Genomic DNA, 20,972 nt, shown 5'->3' on the forward strand with positions numbered 1-20,972 from the left:
GAGACAACCTCGTTTCTAATTTAGTCGTGATAGCATCAAAGAGACCCAAAGCCTATTGCTTTCTGGGAAGCAGGGACTTCAACAATAATAATTCTTTGCACATATATAGCACCTTCATTGCCAACTACTTACTTTATACCCTGGGGTGTGAAGAAAAAGGACTCCACTTAATTCCATATGCTCTTAATTGCTTTCTATCCCAGATACTTCCTAGAAAAATATGATAGAAATACCTAAACTCACTGTTAATTTGTCAAATTAGGGCAGTCATTGACATCAGCAGAAATGCAGGCCTAGTTTGCATCTTACATTGCAACTGCACAGCATAGCATCTAGAAACAAAAGAAATGCCAGACAAAGTAACTCTGAGCTCTGTTTAATCCCTGACAAATGTTTCAGGGAAGAGGCAAGAACCACATGGCAGTCAGATAGGGGATAGACTGCCCTTGTGAAATGTTATCCTAGTTTTTATGGCGACTGACTTAATTGCTGAATTACAGAACACCCAAAATGCTGTTCACATCCATTAGGAGGATGCTTAATTTTCGTGAACTCTGTCGTAAATGCCCACTTGCTTGCTAAATGTTGTTAAAATCTTGGCCATGAGAGCTCCAGTGGCAATGAGCTCCACAGCCCTGATATGCATCAAATGAGAAAGCTTTAACTGGGTCTCCGGTGACTCATGTCAGGTCCTCTTGTCTGTGTGTTACAAAATGGGGAAATCAAGAGCTACTGATCCACCTTCTCTAGCCCATTCATTATTCAACACAATCCAATCGCTTTCCCTCTCATTCACCTCCTTTTCCAGGCAGACATGCCTAGCTTTCATGCACACAGTCTTTCCTACTCTTCCTTGTCCCTGTCCCCCTTTTATGAACCCTATTCTTTGCAGCACCCCACCCTTGGATGGCCCTTGCTCCTGCACTCTCTGCTATCTTCTTTGCTCTACTCCTTATGCCTGGGGACTTGCTGGTGGTGGGTTTTCTGTCTGCAGACATGTGCTGCAATAGACCATTAACAGCAGTGTCCCCATTTCGGCACCCCGTGAGTCACCACGGTTCATGTAGAGCCCTGCATGGTGCACAGTCCCCCTTTTCTCACCAGCCAGTGATACCCTCTGCCCCTCCTCACTGAGGTTCATTCAGGCAACCATGGGGCTTGGAGCCTCCAGACCCATTCACCTCCCCACCTTAGGTATTCCTGAGAATCTCAGAGAAAACCATTCCCCTGAAAACAGTTCAAAAAGGACGACTGCTCGCTGACACTCTTCTCCCCGATAACCAGAGATCCTTCACTGTAGTGCACAACAACTGCCCCAGGGTTATGGCTTCAGAGACCCTTATTCTCCACTTGGACCCTGGCCTGATCCATGTCTGAGGGTTGCCAGGGAGAGCATTTAGGGCTGCCACGAGCTCCTTCCAGCCCAGTTGCTGGCTGCACGCAGATGAGCCAGCTCATCAGCTGAGCTGCCAGTGAGCCCTCCGGCCATGGAAGGTTGGAGGCAGCAAAGTGGAGGGAGGTTGGCTTGACCACAGGCAGTGAGAAATGAGGGGAGCAGAGGGAGGGGCTCGGGTCTCACCCCCCTCAGAGGTAGCTGAGCTGCCATAGGGGTAAGAGGAGATAGCGACAGCAACTGGTGTCATACACTGCTTTGAGGAGGGGGCACTGGCTGAAGAAAGGAGGAGGGGGACAGCCAGAAAGAGGTTGGAAAAGTGTTTGTTTAGAGCATACAGGCAGCACGGCTCCAAAAGAATGGGGTCCTTTGGCTGGGGGGAATGACTGTATGTAAGATGGGGTAAAGCCAGGGGAAAATGATGGCCGGGAGAAGAGGAAAGAGGAGAGATGTGACAGCAGGAGCAAAGGGGACAGAGAAGAGCAAGGACAAGATAATATAACAGAGGAAAGAGCAAGGGGGATGGGCCTCAGAGAACTTGGAGACAAACAGGGAGAAATAAAGAAGGAGAAGATGCTTTTGAGAGAAAGCACAGAAGAGACATAAAGATGAAAGGGAAAAATAAAAAGGAAAAACAGGGGAGGGAAACGAGAACAAATTGAAATGGAGATGGATAGAATGAGTCAAAGATGGAGGGTGAGGAAAAAGCTGGGGTCATACAGGCAAGAGAAAAATAACTTTTAGGCGTATTGTATTTACATTCCGTTCTGCGTATGCCTAACCTGCTCTGCGTTCTGTGTTTCCCCTGCTGGGTGGCTGCTGCCTTGGGTTGGGGGCTGTGGGGGGGGGAGGACATGGAGCAGGAGCCCCATTGTAACCCATTCCCCCAGGAGCAGCCCCCTTCCCTCCTGGAGAGCCCCCTTCAAGGGGGAAGGTTTCGTGCCCGTGAAAGGAAGGCAGCAGCACATCCCCTGACAACGAGTGCAATATGGAAGGGAGAAGCAGCGCAGAATGGAGCAGCGAGGGCTCCCCCTGGGATAAACCGGGTATGCTTGATTGGGAATCTGCTCTTAAAACAGGGGCAGGGGGCAGAGCCATCTGAGAGCCTGAAATGTTCCCTGCTCCCCCCGGCAACCTCCTCGCTACTGCTTTTAAATTAAATAAATATGGAGATTCTGCTGTCAAACCTCAGCAGTCCTCCTCCCCCAAAACTCTTGCTTAGATCATACCAAACCGCAACCAAGTGAGACGGGGGCTCAGAGGGCTGCATGGGGAAAGGGATGGGTTAAAAGGGAAACATTAGATAGGAATAGCTCCTGGTCTCCCTGGCAAAGAGACATTTGTTCTAGCTCTGTGTAATTTCTTTATACATTACTGCTGCCACACTGCATCTCCATGTCCCTCCCACTGCATTTCACTCTCACTCTTTTCAGCAAGGCAATTTCTGGTGCATTTCAGGACAATATTAACCCATTCCTCTTTCTCTGTCAGCAGGAAGATTCATAATTTAAAAGCAATTTAAAAGTCTGTTCTGGCAACTCACTAGTGAGGAACAGCATTTCCTTGTCAAATCTTACAAAGGAGCTGAGCTTGCAGGTCTCAGCCCCTCAAATCCCTGCCTTCTCAGTGACTTCAGTCAGGTGTGAATTTAAGCTGAGAGGAGAACCAAACCCACCCAAGTCTGGGATCCTGAGTAATTCTTCTTCACCATCTGCCACCCCACTTTTTAAAATCCTTTGTCTTCCTCTTCACCCAAGGCCTGTCCAGCTCTGAATCCTTTTTCTCCCCAGCAGATGCAATGCCAGCGGCAATCAGCTCTGTGCCCGGTCATTTCCTCCTGATGCATCTTATGGCTGGGCTAGGATGCTCCTGGTCCTGAGCTGTGAAGACATGGAGACCCTGACTTAATCTACTGCTATGTCCACTGAATTTTCAGAAAAGGCCCTGGATTAGGTCAGCAAGGATGCGAGGAAAGAACCCTGGTGGGTTTGTGGATCCTTGGAACTAGGACGGCAGGCAATTCTGCAGAGCAAAACTAGGGTCGTTGACAGAAACAACGGCTGAAAGAAAGAAAATCATGAAAGGTAAGAGGGAAAATAGGGAAAAAACCCTACACGTAAAACGGATGTGAAAGGAAAGAGGTGCACCAGGAACAAACAGCAGTGGGAGAAGGCAGTGAGAGGAAGCAACGCAGCGCCAGAATCGTCTGGCAGAAGCCTGTCCACTGCCTGTGCCCTGCCTCACTTTGCTGTCAGCTCTTCATTTTCGCAAACACTGAATCTGCACTTAGCTCTCATGCACTGTTCAGATATAACAAGCTGGAAAGGGAACAGATCAGCTCATTAATTCTCCTTGGGAAGGGTCTCTAGGCAGGAATTATTTTCTCCACCAACATCCATTCAATTACTTGCCTTCACACCAGTCAGATCTACAGGGATGTCTAACCCCATGCGCATCACTCATGCCTGCCTGCCCTGGACTCTTCTCTCCTGCCTTCTCAGTATAAAAGCCTCCCAGACCTATCCGTTTCTTAATAATAATGACAACATGACAAAACCAATAACCTACAGATATAAAATACATTTCATTTTCTTGCTTCATAAGACCCTGATAAGGCATTGTCCCTCACTTTTTGAGATCCTGTAGGAGATCTACAGGAGCTAATGAAAGAATTAGAAAAGGCATCACTCATAATAAAAAGTAGTTTTAAAACATTCAGGGCCAAGAAGGAATTAGGCTGGAAGATCCGCAGCCATTTCAAAGTTGTAAGAGGTGCAGCATCCATGTGGGGCATGAGCTTGCAGATCTCAATTGTTTGCTGTTTGTGTGTGTTTTCTACCTATACAGTTAAAGGGCTGAGAAAAAACATTTTTCTTGAAGGGCAGAGACTTTGGAATGGCCCAGAGACCTATCTGGGCAACCCCAAAGTCTGAGAGAGAATCATCTTGAGGAGGATTAGGAAAAAAATCAGAAGCATGATCTGCAGTAATGTGAACTGACACCACCTGTCTGCTTGAGTCCCACGATGGAGCAGGGGTGCACTGTAGGAGAGAAGAAAGAGGGAAAAGAAATCCGAATAGAGGAGTAACTTCCCAAATGGCACTCTTCTTTGAAGTAATACAAGGATCTGAAAATGCTGACTGACAGTCCATTGTAGGGAATAGAATGACTGAAGAGAGGGAAACCCAAAAATTGAGAGCCTGGGGACCAAATTCTCCAAGAGGAGCTTGCAATTCTGACCGCAACATACCTATGCATACAGCCCAAGATAAGTGCTCACATCCTTTTTTCCTACTGGAAAAAAAGGCCTCCTTGTCCAAGAAGAGAAAAGACAATTTAGCAGGATAACTTGAACATGAGGTGTCCACCATCTCTGACAGCCTACAGTGTTGACTAATGCCAGTGTTCCTCCACGTTTCCAGAAATGAAGGCAACATCATCAGAGGCTTCCTACCAGTAGCAGATGGCAGTTTGAACTCCTTATTTGATTATTTTCTTGTTAAAAAGCCTCCTGCCCTTCTCTTCACTACCTCTCCTCACTCTATAGACCCGCCCTGACATCCACCCCAGGCAGAGGAGTGTCTATCCCACATCCTTTGTCAGGTGCCTCTGCCACACCGTGGGCAGGCTGTGAACAGATCCAAGGTTTTTGTCCTTTTTACAGCCTCCTGGGACTAAGCCCTTTCCTCCACAAATCTACCCACTCTATGTATCATGGGGGAAAGGAGCCTTTGCTGCATCCTTCTCTCTCCTGTTCACGAGCAGGAAGCTTTCACTGGGAGAGGGAATCAACCAGGGACACTCTTCTGATTCCTTCTGACAAGAAATAAGATAACCCCCCTAAGGTGATCAGACATGACAGTAAGAACCCTGCTATCCAAGGGCTGGTGGGGATATTTGGCTGTGCTGTCCTGGGACCAAGAGAGTGCCAGCCACCACCTCATGCAGGCTGTGGGGTTGAGGGAAGCCAAGCGGAGGCATCCCATCAGTGCCAGTGCCAAACCTATGCTGTGCCACCTCACAAGGCAAACCCATGCTCAGGGCCTGCACAGCATGTGCCCATGGGGATGGTTTTGCCCTCTGCTGAGATGCTCTTGCAACCAATTCTTTGTCTAAGTTTTAGTGCAACCTGTGCCCTCAGGCGAGGGACTCAGAGCTGGGCTTGACTTCCCTGTGGTGCATTGCATCCTCCTACCCCACTTGCTGCTGCTGCCCAGCATTTGGGAGCTGGGGGATTGGGCCAGCCCAACCCTCACGTGTGTGGGGTGAGTGAGAGCACCCTGCCAGGGCCGTGCAGGTTGTGCTCAGGCTGCATTTCACACCCTTCACGCAGGGCTATGATTTTAAGCCCACTGGAGAGCATCAGCAGGGAGAGCAGAGGACCTGGGCTGGCAGCACAACATTGTGGGGGCTGGGGGCACTTCAGAGCTTTTAATTGGAAGCATCCTGGCACATTCTTTTGCCATGCAAGCCACTTCTCAACAGTGCCTGTGGGGTCCTGTCAGATGTAAAGGAGAAGGAGCCCCGAGCTTCTCCAATCTGACAAACCTCACCCGCCCCTTCCTCCTCCCCCTCAGACCGCGTCCCTCTGGGTACGGCTCTGTGGGCAGATAGACATGATCTGAATTCACTGCCTCTCCTGGCTGGGGTCCTCATACCTTCTACCTCCACCCCAGCCTCCCTCCGCCCTCCAGCTTGGGGACATGGCTCAGGAAGGGAGTTCATCCCCGCAGCCTCTCTTCCCTGCATGGCTTTGCATTTGGGCTTTTTTTTTTTTTCCCCTTCTCTCTCTCATTAATTTTTAATTAAGGAGATGTCTCCTTCCCTGGTTGTAATGAATATCTGTGTGAAAGGCTTTTCATTTTTTATTAATATATACCTCTATGTATTTATCTATTTGCAGGAAATCTGTGCGTGTGTGTGAGCAAGTGTGTTTAAAACATCCCCCATTAATTTACTGCTATTGATTTTCTGGCGTGGATACAGCATATAGTATTCAGCATAGAGCTCCTCTGCAGGATATGTTAAAAGGCAGCAGTTTGGGTTGACAAAGGGCACTAAATGCAGTATGCGTCAAATAGACCATCGCTCAATGAAGTCACTTAGCTATTCAAAACATGTCCAGCCATCACTCAACCGTTTGCACCAAGAACGGGGGGGAAATTCACGCTTCTTCCTGGACACAACCATTTCCAAACAGCAGCTTTAGCTTTCTTTGGTGAGAGACATCAAAACATACATAGTTTATTTCCCCCTTCCCCCTGCCTTCCATCTCCCAGTGCCGGGTTAAGAAAATCAGTTCTGCGGTACCCACTTGCCGTTCTCTCCTGACAGGGAGCTCCAGGCACACCCAGCTCCCGTGGACACCGGCAGACACTGATCTTGTCCCTGGATGCCCATGAACCCCTGGCAGCCCACCGTCCAGCTGGGAGCTGATTCACAAACAGGGCTTTCACAATGGGCTGGAATGTGTGCTCCTGTGCTCTCACTCTCTCCTTCTCACTACGTGTGTAACATAAACCACGCATTTACATCGGTTGCCCCTCTCCCTCCAGCACAGGCTGAAGACCACCTCCCCAGCCCACACGTACGCCAATAGCAGGACTCAGCAACACATATTTAAAAGCGAATCACTGGCCCCTCTTTTCTTTCCCCCTCCCTTTAGAACGTCTGATTCCAGAAGTTGGCTGCAGTGGTGTCTCTTCTGTCATCAGACATGTCACTGAGTTGCTATTCAGTTTCACCACATCAGACTTAGGCTGATTTCTCCATTCAGAGAGTTGTTTATTTTAAGCCTTTACCATAAACCTTAAAAAAAAAAAAAAAAAAAAAAAAAAAAGAAGCCAAGCAAATCCCCCCCCAACAACAAACAAACTGGGGAAAAATCCCAGCCCCAAACCAATCAGCAGCCAACTAGACCCCTCTGCACCCAGCCCAGTGAGATGTGGTTGCTTACAGACATTACAAAATGCTCTGAACTCTGTTTGAGATGACTGGTATCATTCTGCATGAGACATTTTGGATGTAACAGGGTTGCTTCTCTTTCTCTCTTTTTCCTTCCTAAAGTGAACTAATAATTGCATTCTACACATTCAAAGTGCTTTGCAATCACCTCCTCCCCACATAGCCCCTCACTCACAGTCTTGTCTTTGCAAATAAGCCATTTGCAAAGAGAGCAATTATTTCACTCTCTGGTTGCAGCTAGAGCACAGCAATAACACAGCATTTTGGCATTGCTTACCCAGGCAATACAAACAAGATGAAGACAGGCAGACTGCACAGTTGCTTTTTGAAAGGATCTCTCGGTGGTTTTGTAACATACACATTATTCCAGTTGGAGAGAGGAAGTGAATTTTTGGGGAAGGTGGGAGGGGGGAGGGTGGGAAAGAAGAAGGGAGAAGGGAATGGAACAGTGAATGTTTTGCCTGTCTTCTTGCCTCTGTGTCCTGAGTAACTGAGCCCACCACTCTCAATCCACAGTGAAAGGAATGAAGTGAGAAAATGGTGGAATGTGGAGGGATTTACTGGGGGGAGGAGGGAGAAATGTGGGGTGGTGGGAGAGGAAGGGGTGGGGGGGGGGGGGGGGGTGTGGAGGTCCAGAATCAAATACCTTCCAGGCAGCAGGTTCTCCATAATCCAGAATGGGTCATGACTTCCTCGTTCTTTTTGCTGGTTTCGTTCTCACTGACAGTTTTAGTCTTGCAAACCCCTCTGGAGTAAAGCCAGTAGTCGGTCCCCACAGCTATGGTCATCAGGCTGAAGGCAGCGAAAGCACCAACGGTGGTTAAAAGCATCTGAACACCTCTGTCAAAGAGCCCCATAATTCTTCATTATACAAATACCCAACCGCCTTCTGATTCTTGGGGTGTGTGTGTTTAATAAAATAAAAGAATAATAATTCCGACTAATAATATAATGGGTATAGAGAGAGAGATAGATATCAAAAAAGGGAGGTAAGAAAGCCCACGGAAAAGAGTGTAAATTAGAAAGACCACACGGGAAGAGGCTTGCCTTTTAAATCGGAAACGTTCTGGTTGAAATATAAAAAAAGGAAAAAGGAAAAAGAAAAAAAAAAGAGAGAAAAGAACCAAGAAAAACCAAACAAATAAAGAGAGAACCCCCCCCAAAATGAGACGCCTTAATCCCTTTTTCTAAAATTCTGGTCTCCAGTTTCCATATGTAATGGCTAATTTGGAGATGGCTTCCACAGTGAACAGGGGAGCAGCAGCAGCATCCTCAACACAATCTCTCATTATCTGGACCTAGACAGTTAGAGACTGTAAGAGCAGAGATGCAACCTTCAGTCTTCTTGCTTAGCTCTGCAGCCTGCGCCATGAAAATCCTTTTCCTTCCCAGTTATCTTCCTTGGGTTTTTATTTTTTTTTTCCCGGCAGCGGCAGTCGCTCCAATCCTCTCTCACTTTTTCTTGCTCGCTTCTCCTTCCTTTTGCTCTCTCCTACCACCAAGCCAGAGTGCCCAGTATACTGTAAGCCCTTGATTTCAGCTGAACAGGTGCCGAGGTCTTGCCTCCCATGGCTTTTCCGCACAGCCGCGGCGCTCGCTCCCGGCGGAGGTGGGCGAGGAGAGAGGGGGGCTCCTGGGGTGGGGGGTTGGGGAGGGGGAGGAGGGGAACAGGCGCGGCGCCCCTCCGGGCGGGGGGCGCGGAGCGGAGCCCGGCTGCGGCACCCCCTGCCCCGCGGCGGCCCCCGGCGACTCCCGGGCCCCGCTACTGCATCAAGGCGGCGGCGGCGGCGGCGGCGTGGCGCTGGACGGCTCCCCCGCGGCGGCGGCGGCGGCGGCGGCGTTGGTGTCGGTGTCGGCGCTGGCCGGCGGTGCTGCAGGACAGCTCCCCGGGCGGCGGGGCGGGCGGAGCGCTCCCGGGCCGGCGGTGCTGCAGGACAGCTCCCCGGGCGGCGGTGCGGGCGGAGCGCTCCGCGGCCCGCGGTGCTGAAGGACAGCTCCCTGCCCGCGCCGCCCGCCCTGTCCGCGCCGCCCGCGCCCCAGCATCCGCGGGCGGCAGCCGCCCTCCTCCTCCGCCCCGCTCCGCTCTGCGCGGGCACACACAGGCAGCAGGCAGGCAGCGAGGGGCGGGGGGGCAGCCTGCCCCCGCCCTGCGCCTCGCCCGCCGCTGCCGGCACCGGCAAGGGTCGCTCCCCCGGGGCCGCCGCGGAACCCAGGGGAAGACGGAGCTGGGGCGCTCCCCCGCTTACCGCCTTTCCCGCCCCACCGCCGCCCCCCAGCTCAGCCTCCTTCGTATCTCCGTCGTGGGTGCCCGGAGCTGGGAGTGCGACCCGCACACCGCAGTTAGACCCGCACAAAACTTCAGTCAGCCGTTTCTCTCCCCAGGAGGGGTTGAAATGTAACGTGGAAGGGTAATTTAAAAAACAAGCATGTATTTCTGCTCTTATTGCTGGTGTTACGATTTTTAAGTGCTTGATCTTCACTCTTCTCGGGTTTGCTGCAAGTTGCATATAGCTTGGTGTTGCTCGTTTTCCATCCCTCTGCCTCCCCCTGACCAGTGTTGTGTGGATCCCTGTGTTCTTACTTTGTCTTTAGAGCTTTCGGCAAAATCCCAATGCCTGCTCCAAGAAGCAGACATTTTGGGAAGATTCTTCATGAGAAAGGACGATTTATGATAATTAGTATCATTTTGTTAAGGACAGGAACCACCAAAATTGAATACCTCCACCCCCTCAACCCTGGGAAAGCAATCCACCTTTCACATCCTCATTTTACACAGAAAGATGCATGAGCTGAATGGATGCAGACTGAAATCTATCACTTCTTAAGTTTTCTGTGTCAGACACAACCTGATAGTACAGGGAGCACATACAAAATTGTGCAATACTGACATCTAAGTATGTCATAATCCTCTCTCTCTTCCTCAGCAGTATCATTACACCAGGTTAATTACATTAGTCACCTCCTGGTTCTATACATGTAGCTGCTCATTAATGCAACAATCATGAAGAAAAGAAATCATCTAATTCTTGATGCTACCGATTTTGTTTCTCTCTGATCAGATTCATTGTTCACTGAAAAATGAGACCAGAAGATCTGCTTTAGGTTCACTGCTGTTCTATGCGGGGGAGCAGCGCTGGGGGAAGAGGGTGCTGGGAAGTTGAACCAGTTGGAGGGCTTCAGCCATGCTGCAATTTCATAACTCCAGTTATCTCTTCTCCCTACTCACTCTCTGGGTGCAGACTGGGACTGCCATTCCAGGACAATCTGTCCCAGGACTGATGGACATGAAGGGCTCTATAGCAAGCAGCCAGGGGGCCACTGGCTGCCCTACAGACCCTTGATCATTTCCCCCATTTGGAGGGCACAATCCAGGCTTCCCTCATAGCTGAGACTGAGGCAGAGGCATTTACCAGCAAGCACTCTTGGTGTCCCACATCAGCCATACGCAAAGCACCATCAGCAGGCAGAAAAGGCCCCGGGGAAGGCAGAAAGAGGAAGAGGTGATAGGAGACAGTGCAGGTTGAGACCACTGAAATATTTTTTGTGGACAAACACAGTACCTAGTTCATCTGGGGGATTTCCAGCCTTGCCCTCTGCCTTAGGAGCTGGGGGGAGGGGGGCTCTTTCTGTACCCTTGGAGCTGCTGAACAGCTGGTGATGAACGTGGGGGCAGGTGCATATTGTACTCTGCATTTTTAGTACTCTGAGTATAGCCTGCTGCAAGAATGTGGAGGATGGTAGTTTGTGGACAGGCTCTCTGAACTGTTGTCCTTGGTGCAAAGGAATTTGAGAGGCAGAGAGATGTGGAGAACACCCCTAAGCTGGTGGGAGATTATGGCTTTACAGGGATGGCCTGTGTTGAGGAGGAAGTTCCCTGAGGCTCTTAGTTGGGAAAGCTAGAGAAGATCACCCGAAGGCCTCTCCTCCCCTTGCATTTTGCCTGAAAGAAGGAAGGGGCCTTGAAGAGGGAAGGCATAAGGGAAGAATAAGTAATTCTTGGGATTCTGAGCATTTTCTTTTTGTATTTGTGGTTGTTCCTTTCCAACCCAACCCTAATATTCAAATCTTCTCATTCTTCAGAGGAAGACAGAAAGTCTGGGCCAGGGGCCTGAAAGATTCTGAAGAAGAAAAAAACTTCATTTGGCTATTCTCGCACTTAAATCCATCAGGCACAAGCATCTCATGTGTGGACAAGAAAACCGCTCTGGAAATCTGCAGACCTCATACTTCCAAGAAAAGTTGGCTCCTCAGTTACTCTGTACTCTCAAATAGTGTACTACAGCAACAAGAGAAGGGCATGTTCTCCCCAAAGAAACTGCCAGTATAAGAAGGCCAGGTTTGCAGGGTGGCAAAAGGAGTGAGACCTATGAGAACTCAGCACATCTCAGGATCAGAACTAAACACGGCTTCCTGCCTCACACTTTCCAATTGCCAGAAATAATTCTCCTCCTGCTACCCTACTTATATACTCTTAGACCATCCACAAGAATCCCTCTACAGATCTAAATGCCACAGGAGAAGAATGGAACAAAGGCAATGCAAATGCCAGACTGTCCTGTGTGACTGCTTGTGCTGTGGTTAGATGCTGTGCTGAGATTTCATCTTTCCTACAAAGAATCATTAAAAATGGTAATACAAAACAAGAATACAGAATAAAAACACTGTGGCAGATTTTTACAACAGTCACATCTTCTGAATAACGCAACACAGAATGACATCTATAGAAAAGTAAGGAGAGAGAAATTAATAGTCTGGAGGAAATAGAGAGATTTTAAATTACATTTTAAATTACTTGAAATGAGAAGCTGATGAGACAGGGAGCCACAGGAAGTCTGCTTCCAATGGCAAACCAAGAGTGCTGCTATTTGTGGAGAGAAGGGGCAGTGCTGTAGGAATGAAAGGGGCATGAGAAAGATGCAGGAAGCGAGATGAAGGGCACAAAGTCGGAAGCAACTCCATGGGATGGTAATGAGACTGAATAGTGTTTGTGGATTGAGTGCTGCAGTGGAGTTCTTTGGCACATAGGATAAAATCAAACAGCGATAGTGTATAAAAATTTGATCTAGGAATCTTCATCCTGGGGAGGCCAGCTCAGAAGGAGCTGCTGTAATGAGATGTAAAAGAGATAGAGTTGATGCAGCCGTATTTGCAGGCAGAGCAGAGGTGTTAATAGGGAAATGCACCAGCAGAGGAGATGTTAGGAAAAACAAACTGGGGTTAGGGTGATGATCATAGAACTGGAAGCCAGTGGGGCAGGGAAGAGATATGATATATAAAAAGAATGAAAATATAAGATATTTCACTGGAGAAGAAAAAAGTCACATATCTGTATTGTTAGAAAAGCAGATGGGGTGATCAGAGCAGTCATCACTGACATCCGAAGCTGAGGGTCCCAAAGCACTTAAGAAACATTATTCGCATCATATGTGCATGCTGTTGGTTTTCTTAGACCAGTTCAATAAACTAGCAAGCCATGGAAAGAAGATTTGTGGTTTTGGCCAGAGAATCTCAGGTGAAGGAGCTAGAGATGGAAATGATAGACACAGGGAGATAAATGGTGATGGAAAAAGCCTCACTGGTCCTCTCTTCTTATCTTCAGGTTCATATAACTGGAAGATCAACAACACAGTCTAAACATCAGACATTCAATACTACAGCAAAGTCATCTCTAGTGTAACACTGTGACCAGAAAGTAAGAAAGAAGGGAGATACAGGATATAGAGGTCTATCAATTAAAATGAGCAGATTTCCATGCAAAATGGGTGGGGGTACTGCCCTGAGAGTGCATTAAAAAATTCTTGTGATAGACAGGAGCGGACTCCTGTCTATCACAAGATGGCCACCAGTATGGGGTTCCAAGTATGAGGTTCTAATGCTGTCATACAGAAGTCCCTCAGTTTCTCACTTATGTCCTCTTCCAACCTAAATGTTGTACCAATGGTTCATTTAGCCTCACAACAGTCTTACAAAGTAAGATGTTCATTAGTTTGTGGAGGCACTAAGGCACTGAAAAATCCAGAACATAATCACAAAGCACACCAAAATGAAAGAGTTTGTGCTGATTTTAGTGGAATCTGGATGCTGTTACGAATGAATTGGGTGCTCACGGGTACCCAAGATAACTGTTTCAGATTGAGTCTTGAAGCTTGAAGCACTCCTGTGCTTTCCATGTGAGACTCCTTTTTCTCACACAACCTTTTCTTCCATTGAATGATGTATTTGAAGATGGTTGGGAAACAAAAAGTGTCCTCTCATGAGCTCTGGTGGTTGATTTCTGCAAAAAAGGAACGACTTCCTTCTCTACTTGGAAGAGATAGTTGGAGAAGACTGAGACTCCCAGGATGAATTTTCCGCCATGATGAGTTGCTGGGATGTGAACTGTTTTGCCTCCCTTTCTCTTTCCATGCTATGCTAAGGTTTGTATGTACAGCAGCCTCCTAATCAATAGAAATAGAAAAAAAATCAATACCTGCAACCCATTAGCTCTAACAGAGGATAGGCTGCTAACAAGTCATTCTAGCTGGAATTCTAGTATTTGGTAAAGCACCCTCAGTGAGGATATATGCATATGTGTATATATATATACACACAAACTTACCGAATCCGACTAGCAGAGAAAATAAGTTGTGAGAACATTCCCCCTCCCACCAGCACGTCTATCCCTGTGTATTTACATAAGTATGCTAAACTAAAGACACTCTTCCCCACTCAGATGCTGTGCCTCATACTTATCCTCTCCAGAACACACATTTTTCTATTTTTCTACACTTAATCTATAATCCCAGGCTACCTTCATGTTGGACTATCTTGCATATAAGTAAAATACATGCCTCTACACTCCCTTACCCCTATGTTAACCATGCACATAGAAATCCAGCTTTAGACCCACTTATTCCCAAGCATACACCCATTGTTTCTCCTCTGCTGTATCCCCAGATCCTTCATGGAAATCCTCTTTTGAGTTCCCATTCATATCCAAAGCCAGGCACAGACATCTAGATACATCCAACCCTGAAAGCATATTCCAGGCAACAAAAAGTTGATGAAAAGTTTTTGGCACAGGTTTTGTAATCAGAATCTGTTCTAGGGTCTAAGCCACAGGGAAAGGTCTCCAGAATGGACCAGAGAGGCAATGGGTCTCACTGCCCATTGTGCCTGGAATATGGGCACCAGTAACTATGTTGCCCCCAGTAAAGCCTTTGTCCTTTTATCTACTGACTGTAACTAGATTAGATTCTCACTCCTGATTTGTCTCTCATGGAAGGGGTGGTCTCTCCAGGTCAACTTCAGAAACTCCAAATTAAAAGCACTCATCATTTCTTGACAAACAGTTTTATGAAACTCCACTGAGGAAATGTACATGGGCTATGGTTTGGTTCTTAAAGAAAAAAAAAGCCTGTTTCCATGTAAACATAGCAATCACAGAATCGCAAAGAGTAAGTCAAGAAAGAGAGGCCTTACTTTTTTCTAAAGGCTTTCAGAATCTTCTTGGAAGCATCAGTGCAATGATAAATGCTGAGGTAAAGGTGAGGCCTACAGTGAGGATGGTTTGTGTTGACACTGATCGATATTCTCTGATATCAGTCTTCCTTTCAGTGTAAAGGGCACAGATGGGGACAGACAAGAGGATCTTGTGCAGCCGCATCTATTCAGTGTCATCATTTAAAGCCACAATCCAGCCCTAATATGAGCTTTTGCCATCCAGACCTCTGCAGCCACAGAGGTATCACTGGGGCTTCCTCCACGGACAGACTTGCTCTCCTAGGTCTGGTGGTACTGACACAGGTAACCCTTCTGCAAGACAGCTATGCAGACTTTCATCTTTAGGATACCCTGAGCTTTTCTTCTGTCAGATAGCTTAGGGTATTGGGGCAAGAATATTGGACATTAAACTTCTCTGACACTCAGTGGTATATCAGGGTTAAAAGGATACTTGAAGGAACATCCCAAGAAAAGCAAGAGAAATGGTTAGTGTCTAGGATAAGCTATTTCATCCCTCTGAATTTTCGGAGGGACAAATCAAGAGAAGCACATGTCACAGCACCTATTCAGTTCAGTGAGCTGGCATTCTAAGAGAATTTAGAATCACAGTATCCAGCTGATGCCAGTAACAGGCTACCAATTTCAATGTGAGAAAGATTTACTTCTGTAGTCCCACATAGTCGGGGAGGTATCCCATGAGGACCCGAGACACTGTTTCAGAGCAAGTCAGCTGATATATTGCGACCACAGAGCTCTTGTATTGTATTAATTCCTAGGATTTATTTTCACATTACCATTGTAATGGTTTAGGATCCCCCAAGTGAATTCCTATAGAGGAAGTAGGTTAAACACATCAGATTAAGCCAGTCAGATGCTAGACTAGAGCATTATGGTGATGCACAGAAGAGTATTCCATGGATAGAAATTGTCGAGAGGTGGTATTCTCTGCCTCGGGAATAAAGGCCTCCTTTAAAAAAGTAAGCAAAACACATACATCTATTTAGGCTTCTAACTCCATGTTTAGACACCGAGGAACTGTCCTGATTTTCAGTTGTGCTAAGCAGTCAGCATCTCACATCGAATTTAGAGAGATGCAGGGGCTCCAAACATCTCTAAAAATCTGGATTTCTGTTTTGATGTTTTAATGTCATTTTAACAGAATAGCTTTGATGTCATAAACCAACGAATTTCTTAATAGAAATTAAATCAAAATTCCCAAGGCCAAATGCTGGGTTCATCAGTATCTGACATAGTCGTTCACTGCAGCTACTGACCACTTTTGAAAATTTTTGGGAATGATCAGGAAGCAGGGTTTTCTCATATGGTGGCAAATCATGGGAAGTGAGTAGCCTACTGAAGAGCAAAACAATTCCCAGCAGTGCGCTTGGCTCATACAGCTTCACCAGCCTAAGCTCAGGGCCTTGATGATGCCTTTCTGCCACTGTGTGGGTCTCTTTGGGAGCACTTACCCCAGCAGAGGCTCACCAAGCACTCCAGCCCATCCTCCAAGGGTGTGAGGTTATGGTTCTCCTTTGTGCTTCTCTAATCTGTTTGCTCGGTTGTTGTCCTCTTTGACACGGCGAGCAAGTCTGGCAGAGGACACAGGGAAGCATCTCTCAGCCATGCTCTGCAGTCCATAGCAGAGACATGGGAACATGCTCAGAAGTAGGCAGCTCGCAACAGGAGAAAGGCTGTTCTTTCCCTGGGTTATGGGGGTGGCTGGGAGATGAGCAATCCCCTGTGCAGAGCTGGTCCTCCTCCCATGCTCACCACTACTGCATTCTCTGACAGGACGCTTTTCCTGCATCTGTTAGATAAAACTATTCATTTGCCATCTTTCCACTAGCCAGTCTGAAATGACAAAACACTTCTCTATTTCACAGACCATTGGGACTCTTCTCTGCAACTGACCTATATTGGTTATAAGCTTCATTTGTTCTGGCCTGCACTCCTCTCTCTTCTCCCGCATGGAGCACATGCACTGCTCCTCCCCCTCAAACAAACACCTTTACACATCCAAGGACATTGTAAAAATAAAATGATCACAACCTGGCCCTCCGGGAACCTTGGTTTTACAGTTTGTCCCACTCTGATGCCAACAGAATTCACAACCCAGTTCAAGAGAGACAGACAGTGAGTGAGAGAAAGCAGGCAGACAGGCACAGACAGAAGGAGATGGAGGAATTGGGGAGAGAGAAAAGGAGCAGAAGGAAAGAAACAAGGCTCCTAGTCTAGAACACAATAGAGAAAGGGGAATGGAGTTATAGGGACAATAAAAAACTTCAAATTATAGAAAATTGAAGGAAGAGGGAAAAAAGTAGATAAAATAGCAGAGGAAAGAAGAGAAAAGAAATGGTCAAAGGGAAGAGGGGGAGGTCAAGTTAGGCAGCAAAGCAAAGTGGTGTCTATGAAACAAGGCAGAAGAAATAAGAAGGTGCCTGTGAATCTGAGTACTACTTTTTAATGTCTCCTTTTCTATTGTGAGTACACTGTGAGGAAAAGGGCAAGAGGGAAGGGAAAGGGGGATAAATAAATACCTGAGCTGCCATCTTAAACAGCTTCTAATAGTTAAGCAGGTACGCTTGAAATAGGCAGTCCACAGGTTGCAAACGCTCGAGTACACATTGCAGGTCAGCAGGCAGGAAACAGTCTGCACTAGCATAGTGGCATTTACATTCCTGGGTCCACTGGGTCTCTCTGTGCAGTGGCAGTGAGCCCTTGCATGTATAAAAATGCCTCTGTTTAGTACTGGGGAATTGTGCTCTGATGTCTGCCCTGTGTCCTCTCAGGTTCCAGTAAGAAAACCGCAGCCCCAAACATATGAGTGCTGTTAGTCTCCCTTCTTTTCATACAAATAAATCCCTTCCTCCCCACTGATGCCAGCTCTTGTTTGCTCTCCAAGGATTCACCTCTATCTAGCCTTGTTCTTTTGTTGCTCTGCTTTCACTCTCCCCTTTCCTTATAGCTCCTCTTCCTCACTCTCATTCATTCAGCTCACCCTTACACAGGCCTATATAAACATACACATACTAAATTTATCTCCACCTCTGTAGTTATCCACTTACCTATGAGTGTAGTACCTGGCTGGCACACATCTCTCTCCCACAGTCAATCCATTGATTTCCACACCACAACCCTGCCAGATCTGCCTGTCTTTCCTTCTTTCACAGCCTTTCTCGTGCTGCCCCCCAGCCAGTCTGTTTCTTTGTCTCTCCCTGCACAGTTCCTTATGTTTTTCCTTCTCTTCAATCCATTCTTCTTCCTTCTCCCCAACTCTGCCCATCTGTCTGTCCCTCCTCCCCCCAGTTCTCTCCAGCTGATACATATGTACCCCAGCGTCTCTCTCTCCCCTTCTCCCCCTGCCACATTTCATCTCTTTGTGCCTCCTACACACCCAGGCCCACACTTGCTCTCTCCCATACTGAGAGGAGGCAGCAGCAAAGAATTTGCTGCTGACCGCTGCATTGCTAGGAGGCAAACACATGGCCGGCCTTGTGCAGGCCAGTTTCTGCCTGAGTGCCCCAAGTCACATATCCCCAGCATCATCTCCAGCACTGGGAAAACAGATGGTATAATAAATGAGCGCAGTCTGATAAAAGGAGGAAAGGGTGCCTGCCTCGGACGCTCCTCACCCGCACAGAGACATACATCCGACATGGGCACAGCCCTCTCGCTCCTATACCAGTCTAGCTTTGTGCCAGAACTAGCCAGCTGAACACAGCACAAGCTCTTCCCTAGTACCAGATGGAGAGGAGAGGGGTAGGAGAGGGTGGCAGTGGATAGAATGAGCAGTGGCTATTTTTCTGACCACAGCTTACCATCCTGGAAAGCAAAGTACATGGGAGGAACTAAGCAGTCTTAAGGTCATGGGGAGGGCTGATACATGGGGAGGTGTAGCAGAATTGTGGGGACATATAACACCTCCACTTGCAGAGACAGGAGGGAAAAGGCAAGAGGCATGGACACGGAAGAGGAATCAAGTATCAAAATAGCTGTGGACCAAGATGGCATTCAGGGATCATGTCTACCTCAGTGAAGAAGGAAAGCCAACCTACTGGCAATCTTAGCTGTGAGGGCCATCAAGAGCAACGACATGTTCTGCTTAAGTGAAATAGCCCCATACATAAAAAGGTACAGAAACCAGAGGGCAGGGTTTGCACTACTCTGCTTTTGCTCATACCAGAACCATCCTCCTGCTCTTATCCAGTTCCATGACACTGTCCAAGAATGCTCCTTTACCTCCTCCACTACCTCCCCAGATACCTCCATCCAGAGCCTTGCAGCATTCGTTCTTCTGCATTTACCTGTTAGAAGAAACCCATACTTGTTACCCTTTCCAAACCCACCAGCATTCCTTCCTCATCTAACATTTTCACATTAATTGCAGCCTCTCTCTGCTGACAACAGCACTGAAACGCATTATCTTAACCCTGCAAGACATCTTTCCTAGACACTCTGTTCTGCTTTGCCTACAAGCTGATTTTATGCCTTATGCTTCAACTGTAACCTGAAACTCAACACTTCCAGTTTTACAATCCTCAAACTGAAGCCACCCAACATCACAGAAACAAAGTCCTAAATATGGCCCACAATGGCCACACAAAACTGTTAGAGAGAGCAACACCTCACAGGAATCAAAATGAATTATCAAAAGCAGGGAAGGCAAACCAACACAGAAAATATTCCTTCCATTCCTTCTGCTGTATGAACTGATCATGAAATTTCTGTTGCGAGATATTGATGCTCAAGTTGTGGGCATTTCTGCTTGGTCAAGTGAGGTGCAGGTTTCTCTTTCCATTCCCTGAATATATTCATGATGCAGCATCACAATTAGGCATAAATGTATGTGTTGTTCCCTACTCCCCCCATCCCCCCTCCCCAAAAAAAGGTTTAAGCAGAAAGGCTGGGGCACTTTCTGGCAAAGGAAATAGAGATAGCGGACATAGTGCTGAATTAATTTGTGGTTTAAATGTGTTTATGAAGATGTACAGGTACCAACTGTAGATATCTATTTCCCTCCACTCAGAAGTTCCCTCAGAAGAGCTGTACTCAAATATGAATTTCCAACATCTCTTCACACTCTTCCACCCTGATAGTCTGATAGTGCCCTTAGCATAGCTACTCTATTTTTTCTGGTCTCACCTGGATGCGCTGTCTCCAGCCACTGCTGCTCACAGCATCACAGCTTGCTGTTCTTATCTCCCCACACTATTCCTAGGTTTATCATTCTGGATTCTTGCTATTGCCCTTTCAAATCCCAGTGTCAACCCTGTCACACAGACTTTAACTCTTCCTGCCTTGTTCTAATGCAGGCCCTACATCTTCAGCCTAAACTGATGGCTACCGGTGACCTTCCTCATCATGGCTCTGAACCCCCCTGTCTGCTCTTGGCCTTGAGAGCTTGGCCCTGAAAATCTTCTTTCAGTTTTTTATTCTTACCACCTGCCCTTCCACCTGCAAAGTCTGCCCTGTATCCTCATTTTCCCTCAGTAGCTCATGCAAAAATTACTTTTCCTCCCACTTCATTTCCATACAGCATTCTAAAAGACAGGAAAAGCCTTAGGTCTTCCCATCCCAAAATCCCACCCTCCCAATCTGCCTCAGCAAGTCTTTTGGGCTCTTCATGAAGGAATATAGGCCTACGTATGTCCTACATATTCCTGTTCCCCTACTGGTCCTGCATTTCCCCTGTTAGGGACACAGAAGTCAATTGCTTCTGCCTTTACACCTTTTTCCTCACAGTCCCTAACTTGCAGCCCTCACATTGTCTATTTTTCTAGTACTTGTGCAGAAAGATTACAGGCTCCACATATCTCCAACTGATGTATATCTGGCTGGAGGGAAACTCATCAAACTGACCCCATCCCTGACCCCAGCTTGACATGTAGGGTCTGTCACATCTCCCTTTTAAACATTGCCAGATTAAATCTCAGAGACCAGGAAAAGGAGCAATTCTAAGCTTCTCTTGACAAACAGCTCTAGGGGAGGAAATATGTGAAGCCATGACAGAAAAATGAGAGAAAGACCTCCAAGGAGTAAAAAAAAAAAAAAATCTATCAAAAACCCCAACCAAAACTCCCAGTTAGAAGGAGAACAGCCAGTGTCTGACAAAGTTACACTGCAGCAAGCTCTG

At 47.3% G+C, this 20,972-nt stretch overlaps 1 protein-coding gene across 1 annotated transcript in view; it reads right to left on the minus strand.

Annotated features, from left to right (window-relative positions):
• The window catches only part of CACNG2 (calcium voltage-gated channel auxiliary subunit gamma 2), a gene marked incomplete at both ends in the record, with an annotated part of 50,983 nt that extends 42,769 nt beyond the window's left edge, over positions 1–8,214 (minus strand). The window contains one exon of the mRNA XM_082279854.1: positions 8,004–8,214. Coding sequence (XP_082135980.1) covers positions 8,004–8,214 — 211 coding nt within the window. The remainder of the gene's footprint in view (positions 1–8,003) is intronic.
• Between the last annotated feature and the right edge of the window lie 12,758 nt (positions 8,215–20,972).

Source organism: Coloeus monedula (assembly GCF_965178545.1).
Source record: "Coloeus monedula genome assembly, chromosome: 4".
NCBI classification, from domain to species: Eukaryota; Metazoa; Chordata; class Aves; order Passeriformes; family Corvidae; genus Coloeus; species Coloeus monedula.